General features: G+C 36.1%; 1 protein-coding gene across 2 annotated transcripts; it reads left to right on the top strand.

Annotated features, from left to right (window-relative positions):
- The first annotated feature begins 526 nt into the window (after positions 1–526).
- On the top strand, positions 527–23,287 carry ankrd10b (ankyrin repeat domain 10b). 2 transcript variants are annotated; one of them, XM_059499680.1, is made up of 6 exons: positions 527–917; positions 4,371–4,523; positions 5,281–5,372; positions 20,571–20,821; positions 20,905–21,003; positions 22,695–23,287. In XM_059499680.1, exons 1-6 carry the CDS (start codon positions 726–728, stop codon positions 22,997–22,999), a joined length of 1,092 nt encoding a protein of 363 aa, XP_059355663.1. In that variant the 5' UTR covers positions 527–725; the 3' UTR covers positions 23,000–23,287. The 2 variants fall into 2 exon arrangements, with proteins under 2 accessions (XP_059355663.1, XP_059355662.1); XM_059499679.1 differs by having other exon boundaries at positions 528–917; positions 22,692–23,287.
- The last annotated feature ends 590 nt before the right edge of the window (positions 23,288–23,877 follow it).

Raw genomic sequence — 23,877 nt, 5'->3', positions numbered from 1 at the left:
TTACACAACTAGTAACCAGGGAAAGTAATATTATTACTGTAATGTGTTACTAGTAACTAGTCACTGCCCAACACTAATAATAGTTAAACATCCCAGAGCTAATAAAAGAAGCAGTCGCCCTTTTTTCCACCAAAATAGAATAACATCATAACCATGTTGCATAGAATTAGATATAAGGCTATTTAAAATATGTATAGTTCCTCACATGACGGTCTTGTTTTGTTACTGCTCCACGTTCAGATGTCGTTGTGCGCATGCGTGACTCCATCCTCCGGATCCTCCAGGTCTCCGTTTCTGGTTTTGTTGTACGTTTATTTTGGAGAGAGCGTGCCCGCTTCTGGTTAAGGGGGCTTTTTTAATTTTAGTGAGCACGCGCAGTCTAGATTCCAGTCTGAAATGATCCGTTTCTGGTTTTGTGCTGCGTTTATTTCGTAGTAGGCATGCGCAGTCTCGGTCTCAAGTGATCCGTCTCGGGATTTGGTCATGCGTAGCTCCAGTCCTGACTCTCAACTGCTCCGTTTTGGGGTTTGTAGGGACTTGCTTGAACTTTGGTTCGTTCGGCGCGCGCGCAAGTGTGATGTGCGTATCGTCTCGCCTCCCATTTGTAAGCGCTTTGTTTGTTTGGGCGGTGCACTTAACACGAGCAGACATCGTGAAGGCCACCATTTTTGTGAGGATTTTTATTTCCACGTATCTATAAGAGCGAGGGTTTGTGTTTTGCACTCATGTCGGTGGGCCTGGAGTCTGGATTTTCCAGCGAGGAGGTGCTGAGTATCCGCTTCCCTCTTCACCGCGCGTGCAGAGATGGAGACGTGGGCGCGCTGTGCTCGCTCCTGCAGTGCAGCGCAGATCAGCTGGCCTTGGAGGACTCTTTCTACGGGTGGACTCCTCTACACTGGGCTGCACACTTCGGCCAGGTACAAAATCACATTCATTCATGAGCAGCATGTATCATTGTCACCTGGATACAGTGTGCACAAAAATGCATACTTGATTAAACCATTATTTGTTACTCTTCTTGATAAAATGCAATGTATTGCATCTTTCGTTTCTTCATGCATTGTCAAGTCATTCGTGAAAGATACTCAAGCCGCATAAGAAGATGATAATGGGATCGTTCAAATGTCATCTGACAACGTTAGTTGAACGTTGCGCACGCATTCAGTGATGATCTGCAGACAGTTTGGCTTGATCATTCAATTCGTTTCAGTTTTTTCTTCATTTTCTTTTTTTTAACCAAGCCTGTCTTGTGATTATAAATGCGTGTTGATTTTAAAAGAACAAAACCTAAACTAAGACAATTATGAATTTTATGAGTCCGTTTTCATTGGATTGGATTAGTAGGCTACTTGGAGAGGAAAGAAATGCAGTTGTATTGATGTGAAATGATTAAATAATTGTTATTATCAACAGAACTGATATAATACGTCATAAATTATCTAGGTTAAATGCAACAAATGAGTGTTACACCTCTTTAGTGACATAGTTAATAGCTTTCAGTGATTCAAATTGTTGTTGGATTTCATTTAATAATGTAATGCACATTTAATGCTAAACGAAAAAATATATTGCATATCATTTATTCATTTGTATTAACGTTGTTTTGTGTTATTCAGATGTTGTCATCAGATGAGATCATAATAAGATGCAACAACAAAGTAATCTTATTTCGTTTAATTTTGGACACAATGACATACTTTTCAACCGCTTTCACTCATACATGAGTGCTTTTCCCAGATATCGGGCTGCACGTGTGGTCATAATTTTGACAGTATTTATCATTTAATTTAGTTTTGACACCTGTGGGTGTAGTCTGTTCACAGGTAATGATGTTGAACTTCAGGTTTCCCTCACTTTCTAAAGAGCTACATTATCTGTTATGTAGCTGATGTTGTATTCTCAGATGTCTTGAGGTTACCCAACCAGATGAAGAATGAGAGTCAGCAGGCTTGATATAAACACCAACCCGTAGGTTTATTTTTAGAAATGAATTACTGAAAAGGGAAAGCATTTTCTCCATTGCTCCACAGCATGCATGCATGGACTTGCATTTTAGACTTTCCAGACTTAAAGGGAAATTCCTAAGTGTCCGTGTGTGATCAGCAGGGTATTAAATCAAACTTTTTCCAGTTGAATTTTAATGCTGAATCTGATATGACTTATAAAAAAAAAAAGTAATGAGGAAGTCATACATCTCTCTCACTTTCTGTGCGTTGTTGGCTTTATCTGGATGGATGTAATGTCTCCCATAGCATGGGAGTGTCTAGAGAAGAGATGGTTTGTTGAGTACACGATTAACAGGAAGAGTTAGAGTGAAATTTGAGATTTTGCGGGAACGATCATCAAGGGATGTTGCAACAACAATAACCATCTATGATGCACTTAATGCTTCCATTATGTTTTATAACCCAAGTACATTAGACCAATATTTAGCCCAGCTGGATGAATAACAAGAGTGTTGTAAAACCCTTTCAGCTGAGAAGAAATAATGGACCCTTTTATGGATTGTGATGATCACACATTTCCAGTTATTGATGTAAATCTAGATCTTTAAAGATGTTTACATTTTTTATGTTTAAAAATGTATGCACATTTTTTTTAACATTCTGCCAGAAGAACAAATTGTTAACACTGCTAAATTTGCACAGTGGCAAATTTTAGGGGTGCTCCGATCACGATCGGCCGATCGTTATGCGCATCTCGTCAGTAAAGCCGGTTCTCTAATCAGCTGTAAATTCCCTCAGGTGCGTGATTTCACACAGAGCAGCTGTTACTACACAGAGCCATTGTTAACTGAGAAGCTGCGCAAATCCACTTCATTTTCAGCGTTTATTTGCGCATCTTCTCATTTAACAACGGCTCTGTGTAGTAACAGCTGCTCAATGTGAAACCACGCACCTGAGGGAATTTACCGCTGATTAGCGAACCGGCTTTACTGACGAGATGCGCATTAACGATCGGCCGATCGTGATCGGAGCACCCCTAGCAAATATGACCCCTTTCTTTCTTCTGACCTATATAATCAATCTCTCTCTCTCTCTCTCTCTCTCTCTCTCTCCATATATATATATATATATATATATATTAGGGATGCACGATCATTATTTTTCGTGGCCGATTCCGATACCGTTTTTTTTTACAAGCAAACTGCCCGATTCCGATACCGATATCCGAATTATTTTTTTATTTTTTTATTTTTTTTATCTTTACGCAACAAACAAGAAAGAAGGAACGTTTGCATAAACCAGATGTTTAGTTGGTATTTAAAAGTCCAAACTGGCTTTTGGCTATATTAAAAACAATAACCGTAACCATCTGAAATTAACGGCAGTAACTGCACAGTAAGTAGCCTACATTTAATACAAACATAGATGGTACAGACATCAGCATTTAGCTTTTGTTTTTGAATTGGGGTGGAAACTCCATAAAACTGGCCTTAAATTAAAAGATTAACTGTAACCATGTGAAATTAAAGGCAACAACTGCATAGTTCTACAATCCAAATCTTAATCAACATTCAGTATTTGTTTTAGTATTTGTTTTAGTAAATTTGGTTTTAAAAATAAAAACAAAACAAAAAAAAAAGGTATTTACCAGTGAGACTAAATAAAAGTATTCTATATAAATACATTATTCCAAAATGTTAAAATCAAATAACGTTGATGCGTATAAAACAAAGATGCAAAGTGTTTCATTCATCTAATTAAAAAAATAAAAAATTAGGGTAATGATTCACATCTATATTTTTTTATTTGAGCCAATGAAAAATAAATAACTATTGTCTCAAGTAAAAAAATATAGATGTGAATCATTACCCTAAAATATTTTCATTGGATGAATGAAACACTTTTTTTCAGTGTGCTACAGCAAGTGATTTTTTTTATCAAATAAGTCGATGTAATTTTAAGGAAAAAAATAAAAATAATCATCTTATACAGAACTGACGTTTACTTCTGGCTTTTCAAACATGTGTGCAAGTTCTAATTTACAACAAAAAAAAAAAACATTTCAGTTTTGTCAGTTTAGTCCGTTTCGTTTCTCATCCAACACGTGAGAAGTAGAGCTGAACATCTCTTCACGGTCCACCCGTGTGCAGGGCTCGGACAGGTACAGTACGCTCGTGCAGCTGCAAGGAAAGGGACTCTTATTTGTGCGCCAGTACACCAACAGCTGTTCACTTCCTGCTATCTTGCCTCAGACATGTAGCTCTGCACTTCCAGAGCTGAACGGCTGCCCGTGTCCTGCGCATAGATTTTGTCCAGGAAATACAACACAACTGGATATCTGAATATCGATATTGGCATAAGCCACTGAAAAACCATATCAGCTGAGTTCTTACTAAAGGCACTGTGTCCTCTCCCGTCTCACAGCTGGAGTGTGTAATGCGTCTGGTGCAGGTGGGATGTGGTGTGAACTCTGTGACCTCTCGGTTTGCCCAGACTCCTGCTCATATTGCTGCCTTCGGGGGTCATCCTCAGTGCTTGCTCTGGCTGCTGCAGGCAGGAGCTGATATAAACAGACAGGTAAGACATCACTGCATTATAAGATTATGTATGAGACACCTTTTTGAAGGCGAGCATGCAGAACTATTTACAGGTAAAAGTGAAAAACATGAAGTTATGTAAGTAAACGTTTAGTAAAGATGAGGAAGAACTTGGAAATAACACAAAGCATTGATTAGAAATGTCACAGCTGGCTGCATGACCGTTTTACAGCAGCTTTGAGTGTGATTCTTCTGATCAGAAATTGTACTTTGTACTTTACATTTTATATTTGTGCCACTTTTGCCACAGTTGCAATCATAGCGCTATGCTGTTTCAGCTGCATACTATTATCTTATATAGAATATAGATATAAATCCCCATCAGCAGCGTATGAGCATATTTCTGATTATTCATGTATTTTCTGCCTCCACCATTCACTGGTGAACAGAAATTAGATTACTAGGCCATTGTTACATAACCAGTGATGTGGTCTCCAAATATAGACTAGTTTCTCATCCCCGCTGGCTCAGGCAGATCAACACGAATGATTTCAGGGCATCGCCTGTCCCGTCGACTGATCTCTTACCCAGTCTTGTCTTGTACTGCTCGGAGGAATGTAACTGGAGTTAAAAGCTGCCGAGCATCAGTCTGACCCAAAAACAAAACACAATCTTAAAGTCATTTTAAAAGTATGCTCAAACTGAACGTGAACTTACCTGGGTAAAAACTGAAACTGGCTTTGTGCTACAGGCCACTGCTCCCAGCTGGTGCTTTAGATTCTCTGTCTGTTTTGTAGGACTATGTTGGAGAAACCCCTCTCCACAAAGCGGCCCGTGCTGGCAGCATCGACTGCATTAACACGCTCCTGGTCCAGGGTGCCAAGGCAGAGTAAGTCTTCTCCAACTGCTGCTCTCTCTAACTGTATCTCTCTCTGTCCCTTGCATCAACCCCACGGGTGCTTCATTTAAGAAGGGCTCCATCAAAACCGAAAATTGATTCTCTTGATTATAAGGGGTTTTAATTCATTTCTTCCACTACAAGATAATAAGGTAAACAAAAGACATTAGGGAATAATAGTGAGACCGTTTTGAACCATCTGAGATTTTCCTGCCCTTCTCTATTAAAACAGATGAGAACCCTATTGTCCTGTGTGGTTGAAATCTGACTGGTTTTCAATCTCACATTTTTACCTGATTTTAAAACCTGCAAAATGTTAAATGTTTATTTTTAGCTGTTAAGTTAAAAACGAGTTTGTGATCTTATGTAGGATAAAACATTTTAATAGAATGTACATTTTTAAATTATACTAGATTACATTTATTCAGAAAATAATTAATGAACATTTTAAAAAAGGGTTTTCCTGAAATAATTTTAGAATTTGTATTATAGTAAGTTGAAAGGCTTTATATTGCTCTTACTGTTATTTTAGTTTTTTATTGTAAAATATTTTGAATGTTGACTCTAGCCAAATGAATCTTTTAAATTATTGTAAATCTTATATTGAAAGGATTTTGATTGAATTGTTTAATGCAGTTTAATAGTTTTTGCCACAAATATAACCATTGCTGCATTAATGAATTGAGCCATGAAACAAGGCTGCTACAATGTTGAATAAATGGATGTTTAAGTACAAAAGTTGTACACATCTGGATGAAAATAGGCATGTTGTTATTATATGGCTATTACTGCACACTTATATCCTTATAATATTTTTAAATTAAATTTTTTTTTAAAGATATTTTTAATGTACATAAATTGGTTCATCCTAACAGGGTAACAAAATATTATGAACATTATCATGAACTAACAATGAACAGCATTTGTGCAGCGATTATTCATTTTAATTAAGTTAATGTTCAGAAATATGTTATTGTTCAATGTTAAGTTGTTTGTTGATAGTACATTATGAATAATTATACAGTTTGAAATGTTAATTTAGTACAAATGTACACTTATTTAGTGTAGGAGCATTAAAATGTATTATTACGGAGTGTCTATTTACACTAAGTGCAAATAGCTCACCTTGTTGGCAGAGGCTATATAAACTAACTCCGTCCACCAATATATGATTGGGTTAGTCGACACTAGAAAAGACGATTGCGAAACATCAGTTTCTGTTACGTCGGTGGTAAAGCGTACGCTTTTTACGCAATCAATCCGAGTTTGAACCTGCATTTTGCTGAACTTTTTTTCCCTCCCTTTTCAAATCTTTTATCACATCAGAAAGTCATTTATTTTCAATAAAAAGTAAGGAAATCCAAAATTAGAAAATAATTTATCGGGTAGGTGTAGGGAGCGATTTATTGTCCCAGCAATGTGGCATCCATTCAATCATTTTTAATTAAAATGATAACTTACACTCAATACATTATTATTGCTTACTGTTTTATAAAGTACTACAATACTGTAAATAGCATCTATTGCTATTTACTGGTAATCTTAACGCAAATAGCTTCTTCCAAATAATAAATGCTGATCTTTTATTGTTCATTGTTAGATCGTGATACCTGATGAATTGAACCCTAGATTCAATGTTGAACTTATGTTCTTTATGTCATCAAAGTTAAAAATGTGATTTTGAAAAGTGACCTAATACACTCAATCCATTTTGAAATGAATTTTGATGGAGCTCTTCTGAAATCTGTGACCAGATTTGGTCTTACCGGCTTAATTTTGCCTAAATGTGAAATGTATTCTGAATTCAGTAATTTGATCATCTCTATCATGTCTTCTATAATCCCCTGTGAAGTACGGAGGTAATATCCTTTTTGTTTCCTTCACTTTTTGATTTTAAATGTGTTTGCCTTTTCAAGGTTGTGAGCTGTTGCACATTTCCTCATAGCTCAAAAGCAAACAACTATTGTTATTTTAAATTGTCCTTGGTTATTAAGGTTTTTTTCCTTTTTGGGAGATAAGATGAAATGAAGTGTGAGAGACCCCATGGTTTTCTGGGGGAAATTGAGCTCCATTCAAAATGTCTCTGCAGTGTCATTTTATGGCTAGCAATAACATTTTTATTGCATTTTTAAAAAAAAAAATCTAAGTTATTTCTAGCATTCTAAATCTGTATTCTAGCTTAACATTATTCTGTCTGAAGTTGAGCCAAATTTAATGAAAGAACGGCTCTGTTAGATTTTGCAAATAAAAGAACTAAGCAGGTAGCAGTTGTCAAATGCTGGGGTGTCCAGTCCTGCTCCTAAAGTTTCCAGAAAAGTTTAATTTATGCCTACCAGAACACACCTTTTTAATAATCTTGAAAACCTGGAGCTGCTCTATAGTTGTGTTTGATTAGGTTTGGAGCTAAACTCTGTAGAAAACCTTTCCTTAAAGGGATAGTTCACCTTCAGTTGCTGCCCGGTCCCCATTGACTACCATAGTATGGAGAGAAAAAAAACTATGCAAGTCATTTGGGACCAACTTAAGGTGAACTATCCCTTTAAGGACAGTTATGACTGTCATATGCAATATACATGTATAGATCCACTTGACAAACTCTTCTCCAACACTCATTTAGATTTAGGCTGGTATCGCTATGGGTTGACCAGCTAACAGAGATTTTGTTACAAAACATGCTATTGACTGCAGAGTGATTCTGATGGAAGCTCATGCATTATTAATGCTGATTATTTTGCCAGCAGTTCTCCAGGGTGTTGCAACAAGGCAAAATTATACAAGTGTAAGCTCCTGTGTGTTGTGAGTTGTCAGCGCACACATAAAGTGGTGCAGGAGTTTTCTTGTTGCTCATTCTGGAGAAATGACTTTCACCATTTCATATCTCTTGACAATGACAAATGCCACGTGGGTACTTTAATAATGATGGAGAATATACTGAATAACTGGAAATGATCTGATGTTCCACAGAGACACAAACCTCTTCCATTAGTGACTAGAACACTATTGAATATATTTTGGATCAGTTTGTATTATTTAATATGTAATTTTAAACTTCGATTACTAGATCATGAAATATGTGGTTAGTAATTAATTAGTTTTTTTATGCTTTTTAAATGTATCTTCTATGCTCAACCATCATTTGACTGAGGTCAAACAAAGTCCTGCTTTGGAAAGCAGAGGTCTGGTGTGTTTTGTGGAACAGCAAGTACAGCGAAGGGCTTGCTAGTGTTTCTTGCAGGCTTTTGGTCTGAAGAACGCACTGCAACTGCAAATTCACCCCACAGATGATGTTCTCCTCTTCTGAATGCCATATGGTAGTGGTCAGCACATCAAACATGAATATCAGTTGTACTGGTAATGCCTTCAATTAAAACTGCTGACACTTTACAAAAAAACTAAGCTGTTATCATTAGTTGTATTTTGTATCTTGAAAAAAAATAAATAAAGATTAGTTATATTACTAATTTATTAATCTATGTCAATGATAATTTTTATAGCTACATTTAGTAATGTCTAACATTGATAAATAAACATCATTATATTTAACTTGAAATGTAAAAAAAAAAATTGTGTTTGTATATTAATCATCATTCACATTGATTAATAAATGCTGTTCTTTCATTTGTTAGTTCAGGCCAACTAGTTAACTAGTATTAACAAATTTAATCATAATGTAAAATTTTACACATACATTTTACAATAAAACTATTAAGATAGTTGCTACATTGTATAAATAAATAAAAAACAATTATGGTTATGTGTCAAATTTACAGTATACAAAAGACTAGAAGGCTGTATTTTGAGAATTTCCTTTCACTCCCAGTCAGTAAAATATACTGAAAAAACCAAAACCAAAACCAATGTAAACCCACTTCTGCATTTAAAGAGTTACTCCACCCTAAAATTAATATTTTGTCAATAATCACTAATCCCCATGTTGTTCCAAACCCGTAAAAGCTCAGTTCCTCTTCGGAACACAATTTAAAATATTTTGGATGAAAATCTGGAGGCTTGAGAGTGTCCCATGGACTGCCAAGTAAATAACAGTGTCAAGGTCCAGAAAAGTTATGAAAAATCACTTTTTTTTAATTGAAGAAAACAAAAATAATGACTTTATTCAATAATTCCTTTGTCAACGCTTTCCCCTGTCTCACTCCATATCACAGTGCTGCGTAAGCTGTGTGTCATCCGCACCACAAGGATGCGCTGTTTCTACGTGTATTTACCTTTGATTTGAAATAAAACAGCGCGTCCTTGTGGCGGGGAAGACACGGAAGAGCATATGCAGCACTGTGATATGGAGTGAGACAGAGGAAAGCGTTGACAAAGGAATTATTGAATAAAGTCATTATTTTTTTTCTTCACTTAAAAAAAGTGTTCCTGTCGCTTCATATAACCCAGATTGTAGGTCTGATGTCAGATGGAGTATTCTTTCTGACGACGACTTTTCATATGGACCTTGACACTGTTATTTACTTGGCAGTCTATGGGACACTCTCAAGCCTCCAGATTTTCATCCAAAATATCATAAATTGTGTTCCGAAGACGAACTGAGCTTTTACGGGTTTGGAACAACATGGGGATTAGTGATTACTGACAAAATATTCATTTTGGGGTGGAGTAACCCTTTAAGAAATTCCTCAGTTCAAGGTTAGCACTAATTTTGTCAGTTGATATTATTCTTAGTATATTATTTTTATTCCAATTGACATGTCGATTAAAATTTTAACTTGTGTATATGATACGTAAGAGAGAATTTGTTTTAGCATTTTAACTGGTATTTGAATTAAAAACGTTATGGCCTTGGGTTAAAGAAGAAGAGAGAGACCCTCAGACAAGAGTTTCAGACTGTTGTCCAAGTCAAACAGGCACCAGAGAGAGAAAAAAAATCTCCTCAAAGTCTTAAAGGACACTGTGGTCAAACACCTATTTGTCCCAGTGGTACTATACCTACCTGCTATCTAAAATAGGCCTATATATGAAGGTTTTATTTTCAGAAACAAAACTGTGATATAAGTTATCTTATAAATGACAAACATTGTATTGCTTTATCCATGAGTAACATGTGGCATTCAAAATTACAAAGGAGAAACATTTTGTTCTTGGGGAACTAGTTTTTTATTTTTTTTATGTTGTGTTTGGGGCTTATTGGAAATGCTTTTGAGATAATGATGAAATGTGCATTCAGCAACCACACAAATAGGATTGTTGATGTTTGTTTTTATGGCAGTATGAACAATGTTTTTAAGTCTTACAGTGGTAGCGGCACTGAAGCCCCAGTCAGTATAAAAGCCAGTGACAGCTACAGTGTGTCAGATTTATCCATTCAGAAGAGAAGGTTTAACATTAGGATTTTTATAATATAGGCCTAGTTAGGAGATTGAAAGGAGCGAGGGTTTTGGGTTTTTATTTTATATTTTAAAAAACGGATTTAAATGTTTGCCTTGACTCCTAGAAAAAAAATTATTCTTCCTCTGTTAAAATTTATTTTTTGTTTAAAAAAAAAATTACTAAATAAAAATACAAAAAAAAAAAAATCTTCATGGGGAAAAAAATGCAAAACTGGATGTTTTATCGGTTTCCTCCCTACATATTTCTAGTGTTTACTTTAATTGATTTCTTGAGATCCGAATCCAGCTGATACTTCTCCTTCTAGGAACACGCCAGCCACCAATGAAAATATTCTCTTGACAGCAGCACCATATTCCTACCTTAAAAGTTGGCAAAAGAGCACCATTTCATTGTGATGTCCAGAAATGATATTCCTTCAAGATCTATTGGACTGAAACTAAAATAATTTAAATGACATGAAGAAGACATAGGAGCTCAAGGGCTTATATTCAGCTTAATGTTTTAAATGCCCTCTGTACATTTCCTGAAGAAATGAAGAAATTGAAGATGGATCCCTTTTGAATCCTCAATGCCTTGGAATCAGATCGATGGTCATCAGATGTATCCACCTCTGAATATGTTTTTCTTTTTCCTATTGGACATCTCCAGACGGATCACTCATTCTTGTTCATGGCTCAGTGGAAAGACTTTCCTCTGTTTTAACTTGATAGACGAACACACTACATACAGTCTCTCACTGAAGTCTTGAATAATTTCATCCTCACCAGAAATGTCCACTCTTCGTTGTCTACCAAGTACAAATTGCCAAGTTCTTCGAAGAAATGTGCTTCATCACATTTTCTTTCCTCTGTTCCCTCAGTGGTGCAGAAGGTTTAGCCCTCCCTTGTCCTTTAAAACCTCAGGGTCTCAGGTCTTGGTTTAACATAAACCTCAATCAGTTCACTTTGTTCAGCTTCTAATGCTCTTTACCAGTGATGTACACAGCTTCAAGTGTACATTTTGTCTTTTGTCTTTCTTTATTACCTAGTGGAGAGATTTTAGATAAAACATCCAGTTGAAATTACCCAGTGTGCTTTATAAATTGTTTAAATGTCCTTAATGTAGTGTGAATTTAACTTAAGTAACTGAACTTATTTAACTCATTCAAGCACCAAAAGTATGCTGTCTTAAGAATATGATATTGCGGCCATTGCCTTGACTGAACTCTGACATGACAAATCTGGCTAATACAGTTGCTTTTTATAATTTCTTGTCCCTTCATTAAAGTAAAATAAATGGGGAAAATACTCTGTTTACAGTTTACTATAAACCATTAAAAAAACATTGATCCTATTGCACAGACTCTTATCATTTTTTTTTCTTCTCTTCTGTCGTCATTCTCCCAAAGCCCTCGATCCATAAGTCTGGCAGTACTTATTATGTGGTTCATAAGTGTGGTTCAGGTAGCATAATAATAAAGGAGAACAGGGTAAAGCATAGGCTTCAGCAGGGTTTGCACTAGAATCTTAACCATATGAATAGCATTACTAGTATTTTGTTTTAACCTGTCTGCATCTTTTATTCGGAGACTTTGTTCATAGAGACGAACTGTTTGTATTTACAATGTCGCCTGTAGAATTTACCCTCTGATATATGATTACCCTATGATAAAACATGTTCTTTTATGAATCATCTGTCACCTTTGTCCTTATGAAAGTGGCATGATGACAAAAGAAATGGAGATTGCATTTTGTTAACTGTTACGGCAAAATTCTAGAGAACGTCTACACATCTCAATGTTTTTGCAGTTATTGAATTCGAAATGACTTGACTTTTTCAAGTAATCCTAGAAAAGGGGGAGAGCATTCCAAATAGACACTGCTGACTCACTCCAAGTTCCCTCAACGAAACTGCACTGTTGTGGCATTAGGAGTGTTCTCACTATCGCTCCCTTCAGTATCAACACACTGGCAAACTGTTGAGGTATTTCATGCGGTGATTGGTTTTACTGATAGGACATTTTATACCTAGAACTTTCAAAAGACGTTTTTTTGTTTGTTTGTTTTTAAATTTTTAGATCTAGTTTTTGTTTTTGACCTGCATGCTTTGCTTATTGTGCCCTTTAATCAATGCAGTTGAAGTATATTAATTTAATTTTTAATCTTAATGTTTTTTTTTTTTTTTTTTTTTTTTGTAGACTAACCATAGGACGTATCTGTAGGACAGGTCTAATCAGTCCCTTCTTAGTCTCGTCCAGAGTAAGCATGGTTTGATGCTCAGGAAGTTATGCGTTAGGGCTCAACCAATGGAAAATAAATTATGAAGAGAAAATAGAGAGTAGCAAAGCATATCAGAAATGAAGAAACAAAATGAATGCTTCCGTTTCAATACTTAAATAAAAATTTCACTAATTTGCCAAAGTGAAATTGCAGTTTGTCACAGTTGGATATTTGTTCATACAGTATTGAACACAGAAATTACCAGGAAACCTGGCTAACCTGGCAGGTCTAATGTGTGTATATATAAACATATCTGACTTTCATTGTTAGAATATTGTCCAGATTTCAAAACTGAGAAAGTTAAAGGGATGGTTCACCCAAATATTCAATTTGTCATTAATAACCCACCATGTCCACCGAAACACAAATGCAGCCATTTTAGTGGAATTAGATATTTCTGTCCCACCACTGAAAGTCAACTCCACCAAAACATTTAATGATTTAAAAAGGTCCCAAAGAGATTGTGAAGTTTTCTGAAGAGACACATTTGCTTTATTTGATTAACATATTTATTTTATCTTTTTATTCACTTATAAACAACATTTATCAATGCACATACATAAAGAACATCCAATATGGTAAATGGAAGCTCAGCCGTACATGCTTGATGCATGAGAATATAGCTTGTGCATCAAGCATGCACACTTGAGCTTCTGTTTCCCATGCCATTTGATGAACTATGCATGTTTGTTGAGCATCAGCGTTTTGGTCTAAAGGACATTTAATGGAGGAACAGAAATATCTCAGGTTTCATTAAGATGTCATCATTTGTGTTTTGAAAAAAATAAAACAAGATTTGTAACTTGAGGGTGAACTATTTTTGAGTGAACTAACCATTTAATGTGCAGTTCCATGGTTTTAAATATAAAGCTTTGCAATGTCATATTAATGCATTTTTTTATAATTTCTTTGTGAAATGTATTCCAATCCAAACGTTTAACAAAATGGCGTTTAAAATTAAGAAAGGACGAGAAGAACCATTACCGTATTTTCCGGACTATAAGTCACACTTTTTTTCATAGTTTGGCTGGTCCTGCGACTTATAGTCAGGTGCGACTTATTTATAAAAATTAATTTGACATGAACCGAGAGAAATGAACCAAGAGAAAACATTACAGTCTACAGCTGCGAGAGGGCGCTCTATGCTGCTCAGTCTTCACTGAAAACATAGAGCGCCCTCTCGTGGCTGTAGACGGTAATGTTTTCTCTTGGTTCATGGTTCTAAATAAATGTGACTTATAGTCCAGTGTGACTTATGTTTTATTTCCTCGTCATGACGTACTTTTTTGACTGATGCGACTTATACTCATCACGCATCACTGTAGCGCCATTTTGAAGAATATGAGCTAATGCAGGCTTGCTTACACTCTTTTGTGTCAGCTGGCCACAAGGATGCACTGTTTTCTTTCAAATCAATGTGTAAATACATATAGAAATTGTATCCTTGTGGCAAGCTGACACAGAAGAGTGTAAGCAAGCCTGCGTTAGCTCATATTCTGAAACCACGTCCACTCGCGGAAAAGCTGCCGCCCCTCTCATCTGTCAAATACAGCTAATGCTACAACCTGAATTAATGCTCCCTCCAGCAGCTGCATTAGATTTACACAGCCAACTGTTTTGTAAATGATCACAACCAGGGCTTATATTCATTTATGTGAAAAAGGCATAGCTAGCTAGTAAACTGTAGCCATTGTGTTGCCAAGTCCACGGTTTTCCCACAGAATTGGGCTAACATTATAATTTAACATTGTTGCCGTGGGTTGAAGCGACCCCAATAACGTGATATTATTGGTGCATTCAAGTCCTCCTGGGAAGTTTGTACGAACGAGGTGGGAAGTCGTGCTTACGACGGCATGTGCGTTCAAGTCACTTTCATCGGAGCAAGATGGAGTTCTTTCTCTTAATTAATAACACAAAAATACAGCAATTTTCTTAAACTCTTGTTCTAGAAAATGGAGTACAAAGAAATGTGCATTAGGTACACTTCGTTTTTTAATGTTTTAAATTAATTTATGAAGCCACTGCCAACTTTAGTGTTACAAGTTGCATTGTTATATTATAATGCCATCATATTATGCATCGTCGATTAACTTACTGTGCTGTAAATATAAAAGCCTGACAATATCACAGCTAAATACCTTTAAGTATTGTATATTCCGCCATGTTAATCACTGACATGCCCCCAACTCGTACAGATCGGGGCTTAAAGAAACTCCTGAGCTCCCCACTGGTATTTACGATATTGTGGTGGCGTTCATGGGCATTCAACTCGTAAATACGATCTATACGAGATGACTTGAACGCACCATTAACCCCTGGAATACCCGCCTCGAAACGCAAGTGGGCTAGTTTTGAGTATAAATGAAGCTGGTCTTGTTGCTAAAACCTGACGTAAAGTGTGAGGTTTAGGCTAATGCAACATACTAAAAAGCATAAACAAAACACGTTTCTCTTAACAGCAGATTACTAAAAAAAATTATATTCTGTACAAACCACTGATCTACTTCTAACACACACTTCTAATTTAATTTTATTTAGATTATTATTAATAATAATAATGAGAATTAACATGCAAATGTTTAACTCAAGTAGCATTAACTAAATCTAAATCAAGGCAAATTAGTAACAGCATAGGTTTTCCAGTACATGTATCTTTTACGTTTACATAAACTGAAATGATCTCTAATTAAAGGTGCTAGAAATCTGATCTAACTCTGTGGACAATATATAAACAAAACCGTTTTCAGTAAATCTGGCATTCTAATTTCAACTGACATCGTAGTTTTAGTCATCTAATATCAGGGACATTACACGTGCAAGAATATTACATATACTGTTACTGGTATTTTGAGTAATACATTATCTGTAATATACTCAATTGCAAAAAAGAAAAAGAAAAAAAATTTAAACCAAGGTAAAAATGCCATTTCATTAGATACCTAATAAAAACTTCATGTATCATTCTTTATCATTCATTAAAGTAATGTTTACCAAGATTAGTTGAAATAGAGTTGTAATATAATTTATAATTTCAATACCTACTATTGTTATTGGTACATATATTTCATAAGCATACAGATCATAAGCAGAAAATCAAACAGTGAACCAAATTATCTTATATATATATACACACACACACACACGCACACGCACACACACACACACACACACACACACACCTATACACAATAGGCTATACACCGATAGACTGTTAATCAGTTGTCCATATGATCCTTTTGTTTGTTTTGATAATGGTTTCAGATTTCTTGCACCTAAGAGGTTCATTCTGAATTGAGAGACCTGCCAGGATGGACACGTACCTTCTGAAGTGTTTGTAAAAATGTCGTTTTGACAACAGAACATCCAAGAAGCATTCATATTTTTCTTCAGATTTGGGTAGGAATAAGTGGGGGGAGGGTCTGTTCAATAAAAAATGTTTTTTACATTATTTGTTGGAAATTGTATTATTTTTAGATGTTTGATTTTAAACATGTATTATGTGTTGGAATGAATGTGTGTATGGACTGTGGTTTAGTTAGAGATTCAAAAAAACTTGTCTGAAAGATTATTGTGATTTTTATATATATATATATATATATATATATATATATATATATATATATATATATATATATATATATATATATATATATAAATATATATATAAATATAAATAATTTTAAATAATGAATCTGTGAATGAACAAACCTTTTCCGAAAGCCAAAAGCAAACCCCTTACTTGATAAATGTCACTCAATGGTAGCGCATACAGGAAATAAACTTCAATTGCATAGTGTATTTAATGATTGTTACAGAATAATGATTAGCTTATGTAGCTAGCACAAATTTCACACAGATTCAGATTCATGAAAATTAGACTTAAAGTAACTGCCAGCATTTTTCTTCCTCTTTCCAATCAGAATTCCAAGGTTTTGCACCCAAGTGTCATGTGCTCACATTGAATTGCTTGTACCTTAGACATTTATGTGGAGACCTAAAACTTCAAGCAAAGATTCCCAGCGCCTGAATATAACTTCTTCCGTACTATCATTGTTTTTATAAAACGGTAGGCAAAAAGTTCACGGATAACCTACATCGATGTGCACATCTGATGGACACTTTATTGTCCCGTGAAGCCACATGAGAACTGTTGAGAATGGAAGAGATTGTAACTGATGCTGTTAGTCACATGACAACATGGCAGATGTAGTATGTCTGCATTTCATTCACACCTGGCATATATAGAACATATCTTTAGAGCATCTAGTATCTCCCCAGACAAATATGGGATTTTGATAAGTATACTCTAAAAAAATGGCACTAAATAGCACTAAAAGTGGTTATTTGGCTCGTAATAATAGAGGAACCACTTTTAGCACCTTTATCTTTAAAGAACTATATCTTAATCACCCCAAATAACCACTTAATAACCATTTCAGGTTCTTATAGGTGCTATATAGCACTTAAATTGGTTCCCTATGATTACAAGCCAAAGAACCACTTAGCGGTGCTATGTAGCGCCCGAACTACCACAAAGAAATGCTGAAGAAATGTTTTGGTGTGTGTGTAGCCATGTGCTTATAATGGGAAGATTTCAAACTCTGCAGCTCTAATTTGGAGAGAGACAACTTGGATTATTTTTCTTGATAACCAGTCACATTATAGCCTAGACATCATTGAAGTGAATACCACAATTTTTTCAGTTCTCTTACATAACTGCAATATTTTTCAGCATAAGCACTAAAATAGATCTATCAAAAACAAATGGTCATGCTGATTTAGAGGAACACTGGCTTGCTGTTCTGTTCTGAATTCAGTTTTCGATGTTACATGTTATAAGAGTGGAGCAAAAGCTGGCAGTACTTTAAAACCCATTCTGATACATTTGTTATAACAGAGAACATAACACAAATAAAAAAAAAGTGATTAAAACTACTCAACACATTATTGGTGTCTGTTAGAAATTATTTTGGATTATTTGAGGTTCGTCTGTGTGTATTTACTGTATCGCGCTGCCGAGAGTCACATTTCTGTATTCTCGCTGCATTCAGGGTAGATGTGTAAGCAGAAGCTCCAGGGGTAAGTGTAAATGCTCTTATTTTGCCCTAGATTTTGTTCATTCATGTATTCTGTTTTCTTCACTGCAATAGAAAATGACTGGTGATGGCAAATACACACTCTCCGTCATTATTTCATGTAAAATGTTAAACAGGTGTGCATCTCACATGACCCATTAATGTGTTATAGTATTAATGTTCACCATTCGATCATATCCTTCTCTTAAAGAAGCCAGGATGCTGTTCTATTAACTCCACTTCACCACCACTTTTTTTTATTTTATTTTTTTTATCTTTGATTGTTTAAAGAAGAATTTCCTGATCAGGTCTTGTTTTGCCTTATCGCTTCTAAGATGTCCTTTTCAACCATGAAAATGAAGATTGAGCCAGCATAAAACCTATTGAGGATATGGGTCTCTCTTTACAAAAAAAAAAGAAAAAAAGGAAGAAATCAGAAGATCGGCGTGGTGTTTCCTTCATCTCACAGCTGTGGTCCAGCCACTCTTATTACAGAATGAAGAAGTCCTCTTTGAACAATCTGCATTCTTCTATCTACAGTTATTTGCTTCTTATTGCCACTGCTTTTACCATGTTTATTCTGGTGTGGCATTCTTTTACTTAAGGCACATTCAGATTTTAACTTATAGCATTATTTCACTTTAAAAAAAATATGACACGTTTTTATTTAAATAATCATCTGTCCAGTTCATTCCTAGGAAAATCATTTGGCAGTGCCAAACCACTTCATTTGCCAGTCAATATTGCCACAGGCAAATATTTACCCTTGACTGGTGTAATTGAAATTTTTTTTATTCTTAATGTCATGTTCTTTGTGTGTGTGTTTTAATGATTTTTCATTTTCTATTGCAGTCGAGACATCTCAACATTATACATTTCTGTAAATACAGGTGCATCTCAATAAATTTGAATGTCATGGAAAAGTTCATTTATTTCAGTAATTCAACTCAAATTGTGAAGCTCATGTATTAAATAAATTCACTGCACGTAGACTGAAGTAGTTAAAGTCTTTGGTTTTTTTAATTGTGATGATTTTGCACATTTAACAAAAACCCACCAATTCACTATCTCAACAAATTGTAGATGTACTCAATAATTGACGGGGGCTCCTTTTGCTTTAATTACTGCCTCAATTCAGCGTGGCATGGAGGTGATCAGTTTGTGGCACTGCTAGGGTGGTATGGAAGCCCAGGTTTCTTTGACAGTGGCCTTCAGATCATCTACTTTTTTTTTTTGGTCTCTTGTTTCTCATTTTCCTCTTGACAATGCCCCATAGATTCTTTATGGGGTCTCTGGTGAGTTTACTGGCCAGTCAAGCACACCAACACCATGGTCATTTAACCGACTTTTGGTGCTTTTGGCAGTGTGGATAGGTGCCAAATCCTGCTGGAAAATGAAATCAGCATCTTCAAAAAGCTGTTCAGCAGAAGGAAGCATGAAGTGCTCCAAAATGTCTTTGTAAACGGGTGCAGTGACTTTGGTTTTCAGAAAACACAATAGATCAACACCAGCAGATGACATTGCAGCCCAAATCATCACAGACTGTGGAAACTTAACATCGGACTTCAAGCAACTTGGGGTATGAGCTTCTCCACCCTTCCTCTAGACTCTAGGACCTTGGTTTCCAAATGAAGACACCTCTGACATTGTCTGTGGTTCAGGAGTGGCTTAACAAGAGGAATTCGACAACTGTAGCCAAATTCCTTGACACATCTGTATGCCTTGACCCCAGCCTCAGTCCATTCCTTGTGAAGTTCACTCAAATTCTTGAATCCAGTTTGCTTGATAATCCTCATAAGGCTGCGGTTCTCTCGGTTGGTTGTGCATCTTTTTCTTCCACACTTTTTCCTTCCACTCAACCTTCTGTTAACATGCTTTGATACAGCACTCTGTGAACAGCCAGCTTCTTTGGCAATGAACATTTGTGGCTTACTCTCTTTACCTAACCTCCAGGGTGTCAATGATTGTCTTCTGGACAACGGTCAGATCAACAGATCAACGGTCTTCCCTATGATTCTGCAGCCTAGTGAACCAAACTGAAAGACCATTTTGAAGGCTCAGGAAACATTTGCAGGTGTTTTGAGTTGATTAGCTGATTGGCATGTTACCATATCCTAATTTGTTGAGATTGAGATTTGTTGTGAATTGGTGGGTTTTTGTTAAATGTAAGCCAAATTTAAGATCACAGTTTAAAGAACCAAAGACTTAAACTACTTCAGTCTGCTCTGAATTTATTTAATATACGAGCTTCACAATTTGAGTTGAATTACTGAAATTAATGAACTTTTCCATGACATTCTATTTTACTGGTATGCACCTGTAGATGTTTTCAGTGATTTATCCAGGTGTTATTTTTTTAGTTTTTTTCTAAAATGTCCAAATAAATTAGGGATTGAAATACAGAAAGGGAAGTGTGGGTGCGTGTGTGTTTGCATATGTGTATGAGTGGTTTACAAACACTTGCCTTAGACCAGCAGTGTTAATGCACTAATTTTATCATTGCGCAGCATGAGGAACGCTAGTGGACTGACCGCTGCTGACCTAGCCCATGCCCAGGGCTTTCAAGAGTGTGCCCAACTGCTTTCCAATGCCCAGAACAAGCAGCTCAATCAGCTTAACGGGTTCTCAGCCAATGGCTCTGTGTGCTTTGGGGACCGCAAGCTAAACCAAGAGCGTGGCATCCTTAATGGGGTTCCCAGCCGAAAAAGGTCTCTTGATTGCATGGAGTCTAATCTAATTAAAAAGGCCAGAACAGATGGTACGTCTTGACCGAATGTTTAAAGTTTGATTTTAAAGACACTTGTATGATGAAGTTGGGTTGCTAACATGGTGTCATTGCAGATCTCGGTTATCAGCCGATGAATGGAGTAAATGGATCCAATGGAGAGGACCAGATGGAGAACATGCACATGGAGTTTGGCCAAGCGCTGAGTACCCCAGGTGGGAACTGTCTGCTAAATGGACCCTTGTTATTAGGGTCCAATGGCTACATCAATCCAAAGCAGGACCAGGGGGTTCGAATGGAGAGCTTGTCCTCTCCAGTCCTCAGAGAGTCGGAGATCTTCACCGTGACCTCCATGCAGATACCATGCCGTTGCACTAACTCCTATGCCTATTTGTAGGAGCATTTGCCTTGGCTGCATTTAAGCACTTTTGGTGATGCTTGTCTGGAAGGGAAAATAATTTAATTTGGCACACATCATATGTATAAAACATCTGATCATACGTTGTTCACACCCCGTCCTTTTAACTTTTGGCGGTATGCACATTGTTTTAAACTAAAATGGAGAAGGCGTTGTAAATGGTTGGAGCAAATGTTAAGTTTTGTTTTGCACAATAACTTCCCTAAATGCCATTTAAATTTTTCATTGTGATTCTGATGCATTCCAGAAGCAAGGCAAACTTTACCTTTACCTTCTCTCTAAGGAACTTGCATTATGTTATGAGGCTGTTTTTATGCCCTGATATCTGTACTTGGAAAGTATGTCTTAGTATGACATAGATTGCACAGCTTTGCCTCTGAATTGTACATGCCCCGCCAAATTCCTGACCTCGGGTTTTGTACCATAGTTGGATTTTGGTTTAGGCTGTTGGTTAATACTTTTGATATGAGTAGCCCATATCATGTTCCTGTTAAGTAACAAAACATTATATAATTATTATATATTTCCATGTTGAAAATATAAAATATTGTGCATTTTATTTTCCTTTTTTTATTTCTTCAACATTAAATTCACTTGTTCTGCCAAAGCATATCTTATCATGAACGTATAAAGTACATCTACAGACCTTCGCTGTGCAGCTTTCATACGTGTGCTCTTGTAAGTCTAGGTGCTATTCAGTCACTTCTTTAACCTTTTTAACTATTAGGTTGTGGTTGTTTTTCTCTCTCTTGCTGTAATTGCAAAGTCTGATGAAGAGGGTCTTGTTAGATTTATCACTGCATATAGAATAACACATGATTGCTGATTCAGAATTACAAGGGACATCTTACTATAAGTACTCATTTAAATACCGGCAATGTGGGACACATAGACATATTGTTCATGTTAAATTACAAAGGATGTCTAAGATGGATATAAATGTAATTTCTATACACATTAAATGCTCTCAATTAACAACCAACACTGACTCATGAATTTGTACATATGAATAGATTGTAAGAACATATTAGCCAAACAAAAACCACTTGCTAGTGTTAATTTGATACTGTTTTTGTCTATTCTAATGTGGCACACATGTATCCTCTATTGGTTTGCACCTTCAGTAACCTCTGGACTATTTTGCTGCCTCCACATATAACATAAGTGAGACTAAGAATTAAGCCCTGTTATTTAAATCAAATGAATATAAATTTATAAGGCCAAATGTTTAATGTGGAAGCTAATGTAGGACAGTGTGCCAGTGCTATGTTTTTGTAGAGCTGAGCAAAATCTCAAGTTCAAATGTTCAGATATAATCGTGTTATTTAAGCTGAACGGAATGGGTGATTTTCATGCCCCAAAAATGATATGAACAATGTAGACCTGTTGAAAATTGTTGTGCAAAACAAAAACATTCATTTAAGAATGAAGAAGCAATCTTAATATTTCTTTAATGAATTATAATTCATGTGTTCTCTTCGACAGCAGGACTCCCATTAAACGGACATTGCCATCCTGTGCAGCACCTCAGTGGAGGTGACCTGATGCACGTGAACGTAAATGGAAATGCAACCGAGGTTGAGAGTGGTGATCATATTGGGAATGTGGGTGTCTCGTCACATCCTGGTTGCTTTGACAATGGCCTTCATTTTGGGCATCATAATGGCTTCGGGGATACGGCTGAGAACATGGAGGACGCCAGCAGTCAGATAGAGCACCGCAAGTCAGTCAGTGTAGAGGAGCAGTATGACCACATCACCTTTGACACCATGCACCTCTACCATGGGTGTTAGGATGTCCCGTCCAGACTCGTATGCTTTTATATATCCATATAGAATGTGCTGAATTGCTTTGAGTCCATGTCCTTTTAAATGGACACTGTATTTGTATTTGTGTGGTTTAAAAAAAGTGCAATGTTTTCTAATTTGGGTCATTTAATTGAGTTGGAGAATCCGCAGGCCGTTCATTTTTTCATGCATTATTTGTAAGGACAAGTATTGTATTAATTGTGCCTACATATTGACATATCTTTCTTACATTGTAGTTAGAGCTGTGTGTAAATAAAAAGGGTGATGAATTGACTGAATCATTTGTATGGTTTTCTAACCTCACAACCTCCACCTTGTTTATTTTTTGTCTTGTAGAGTGTAGAAAGTAGTGTGTAATAAGGAACGAGTTTTATTGGTTTTGATAGTATTTTGTAGTCCAAACGCTTCTAGACTACCGTGCTCTCTTTACAGTTTATAAAGTCCCAATATCTGCCTTCCTTCCTGATTATTATCGAATACATGATTTCGAAAGTGACTAAAAAAGGAACTCATAGCTGTTATGAAATCGCTTTCACGACAGAGTACAATAAGGTCCGTCGTTTATTGCATTTCACGCGCTTAACCAATAGGAGGGTGATGACTTCATTCCTCCCACAGAAACGTCACCGGGCCTGTTCCTCCGACTAAGACCGTACCAACGGTCTGGCAAATAGGGGGAATTCTGCTATTAACGTAGGCAGAGACGAACTTCATGCTAATTATTAAATGATTTATATTAAAACATAAATATTCCAAATGAACTGCGGAAACATTAAGCATTTAAAAAGAAAACAAAAAATGTATTTATATACATCTTGTAAGATGTATTTGTATTTCCAGTCGCAAACACTCCCCTGTGTGGG

Source organism: Carassius carassius, chromosome 19, assembly GCF_963082965.1.
Source record: "Carassius carassius chromosome 19, fCarCar2.1, whole genome shotgun sequence".
Taxonomy (NCBI): domain Eukaryota; kingdom Metazoa; phylum Chordata; class Actinopteri; order Cypriniformes; family Cyprinidae; genus Carassius; species Carassius carassius.
The sequence above is the reverse complement of the archived record's forward strand: the minus strand, read 5'-3'. Positions and strand labels throughout refer to the sequence as shown.

Excerpts from the sequence above, each read along its gene's own strand:
- ankrd10b (XM_059499679.1), top strand. The coding sequence starts at position 726 with ATGTCGGTGGGCCTGGAGTCTGGATTTTCCAGCGAGGAGGTGCTGAGT. Across the intron at positions 918-4,370 it reads GGGCTGCACACTTCGGCCAG|CTGGAGTGTGTAATGCGTCT; the intron begins GTACAAAATCAC and ends CCCGTCTCACAG. Across the intron at positions 4,524-5,280 it reads GAGCTGATATAAACAGACAG|GACTATGTTGGAGAAACCCC; the intron begins GTAAGACATCAC and ends TCTGTTTTGTAG.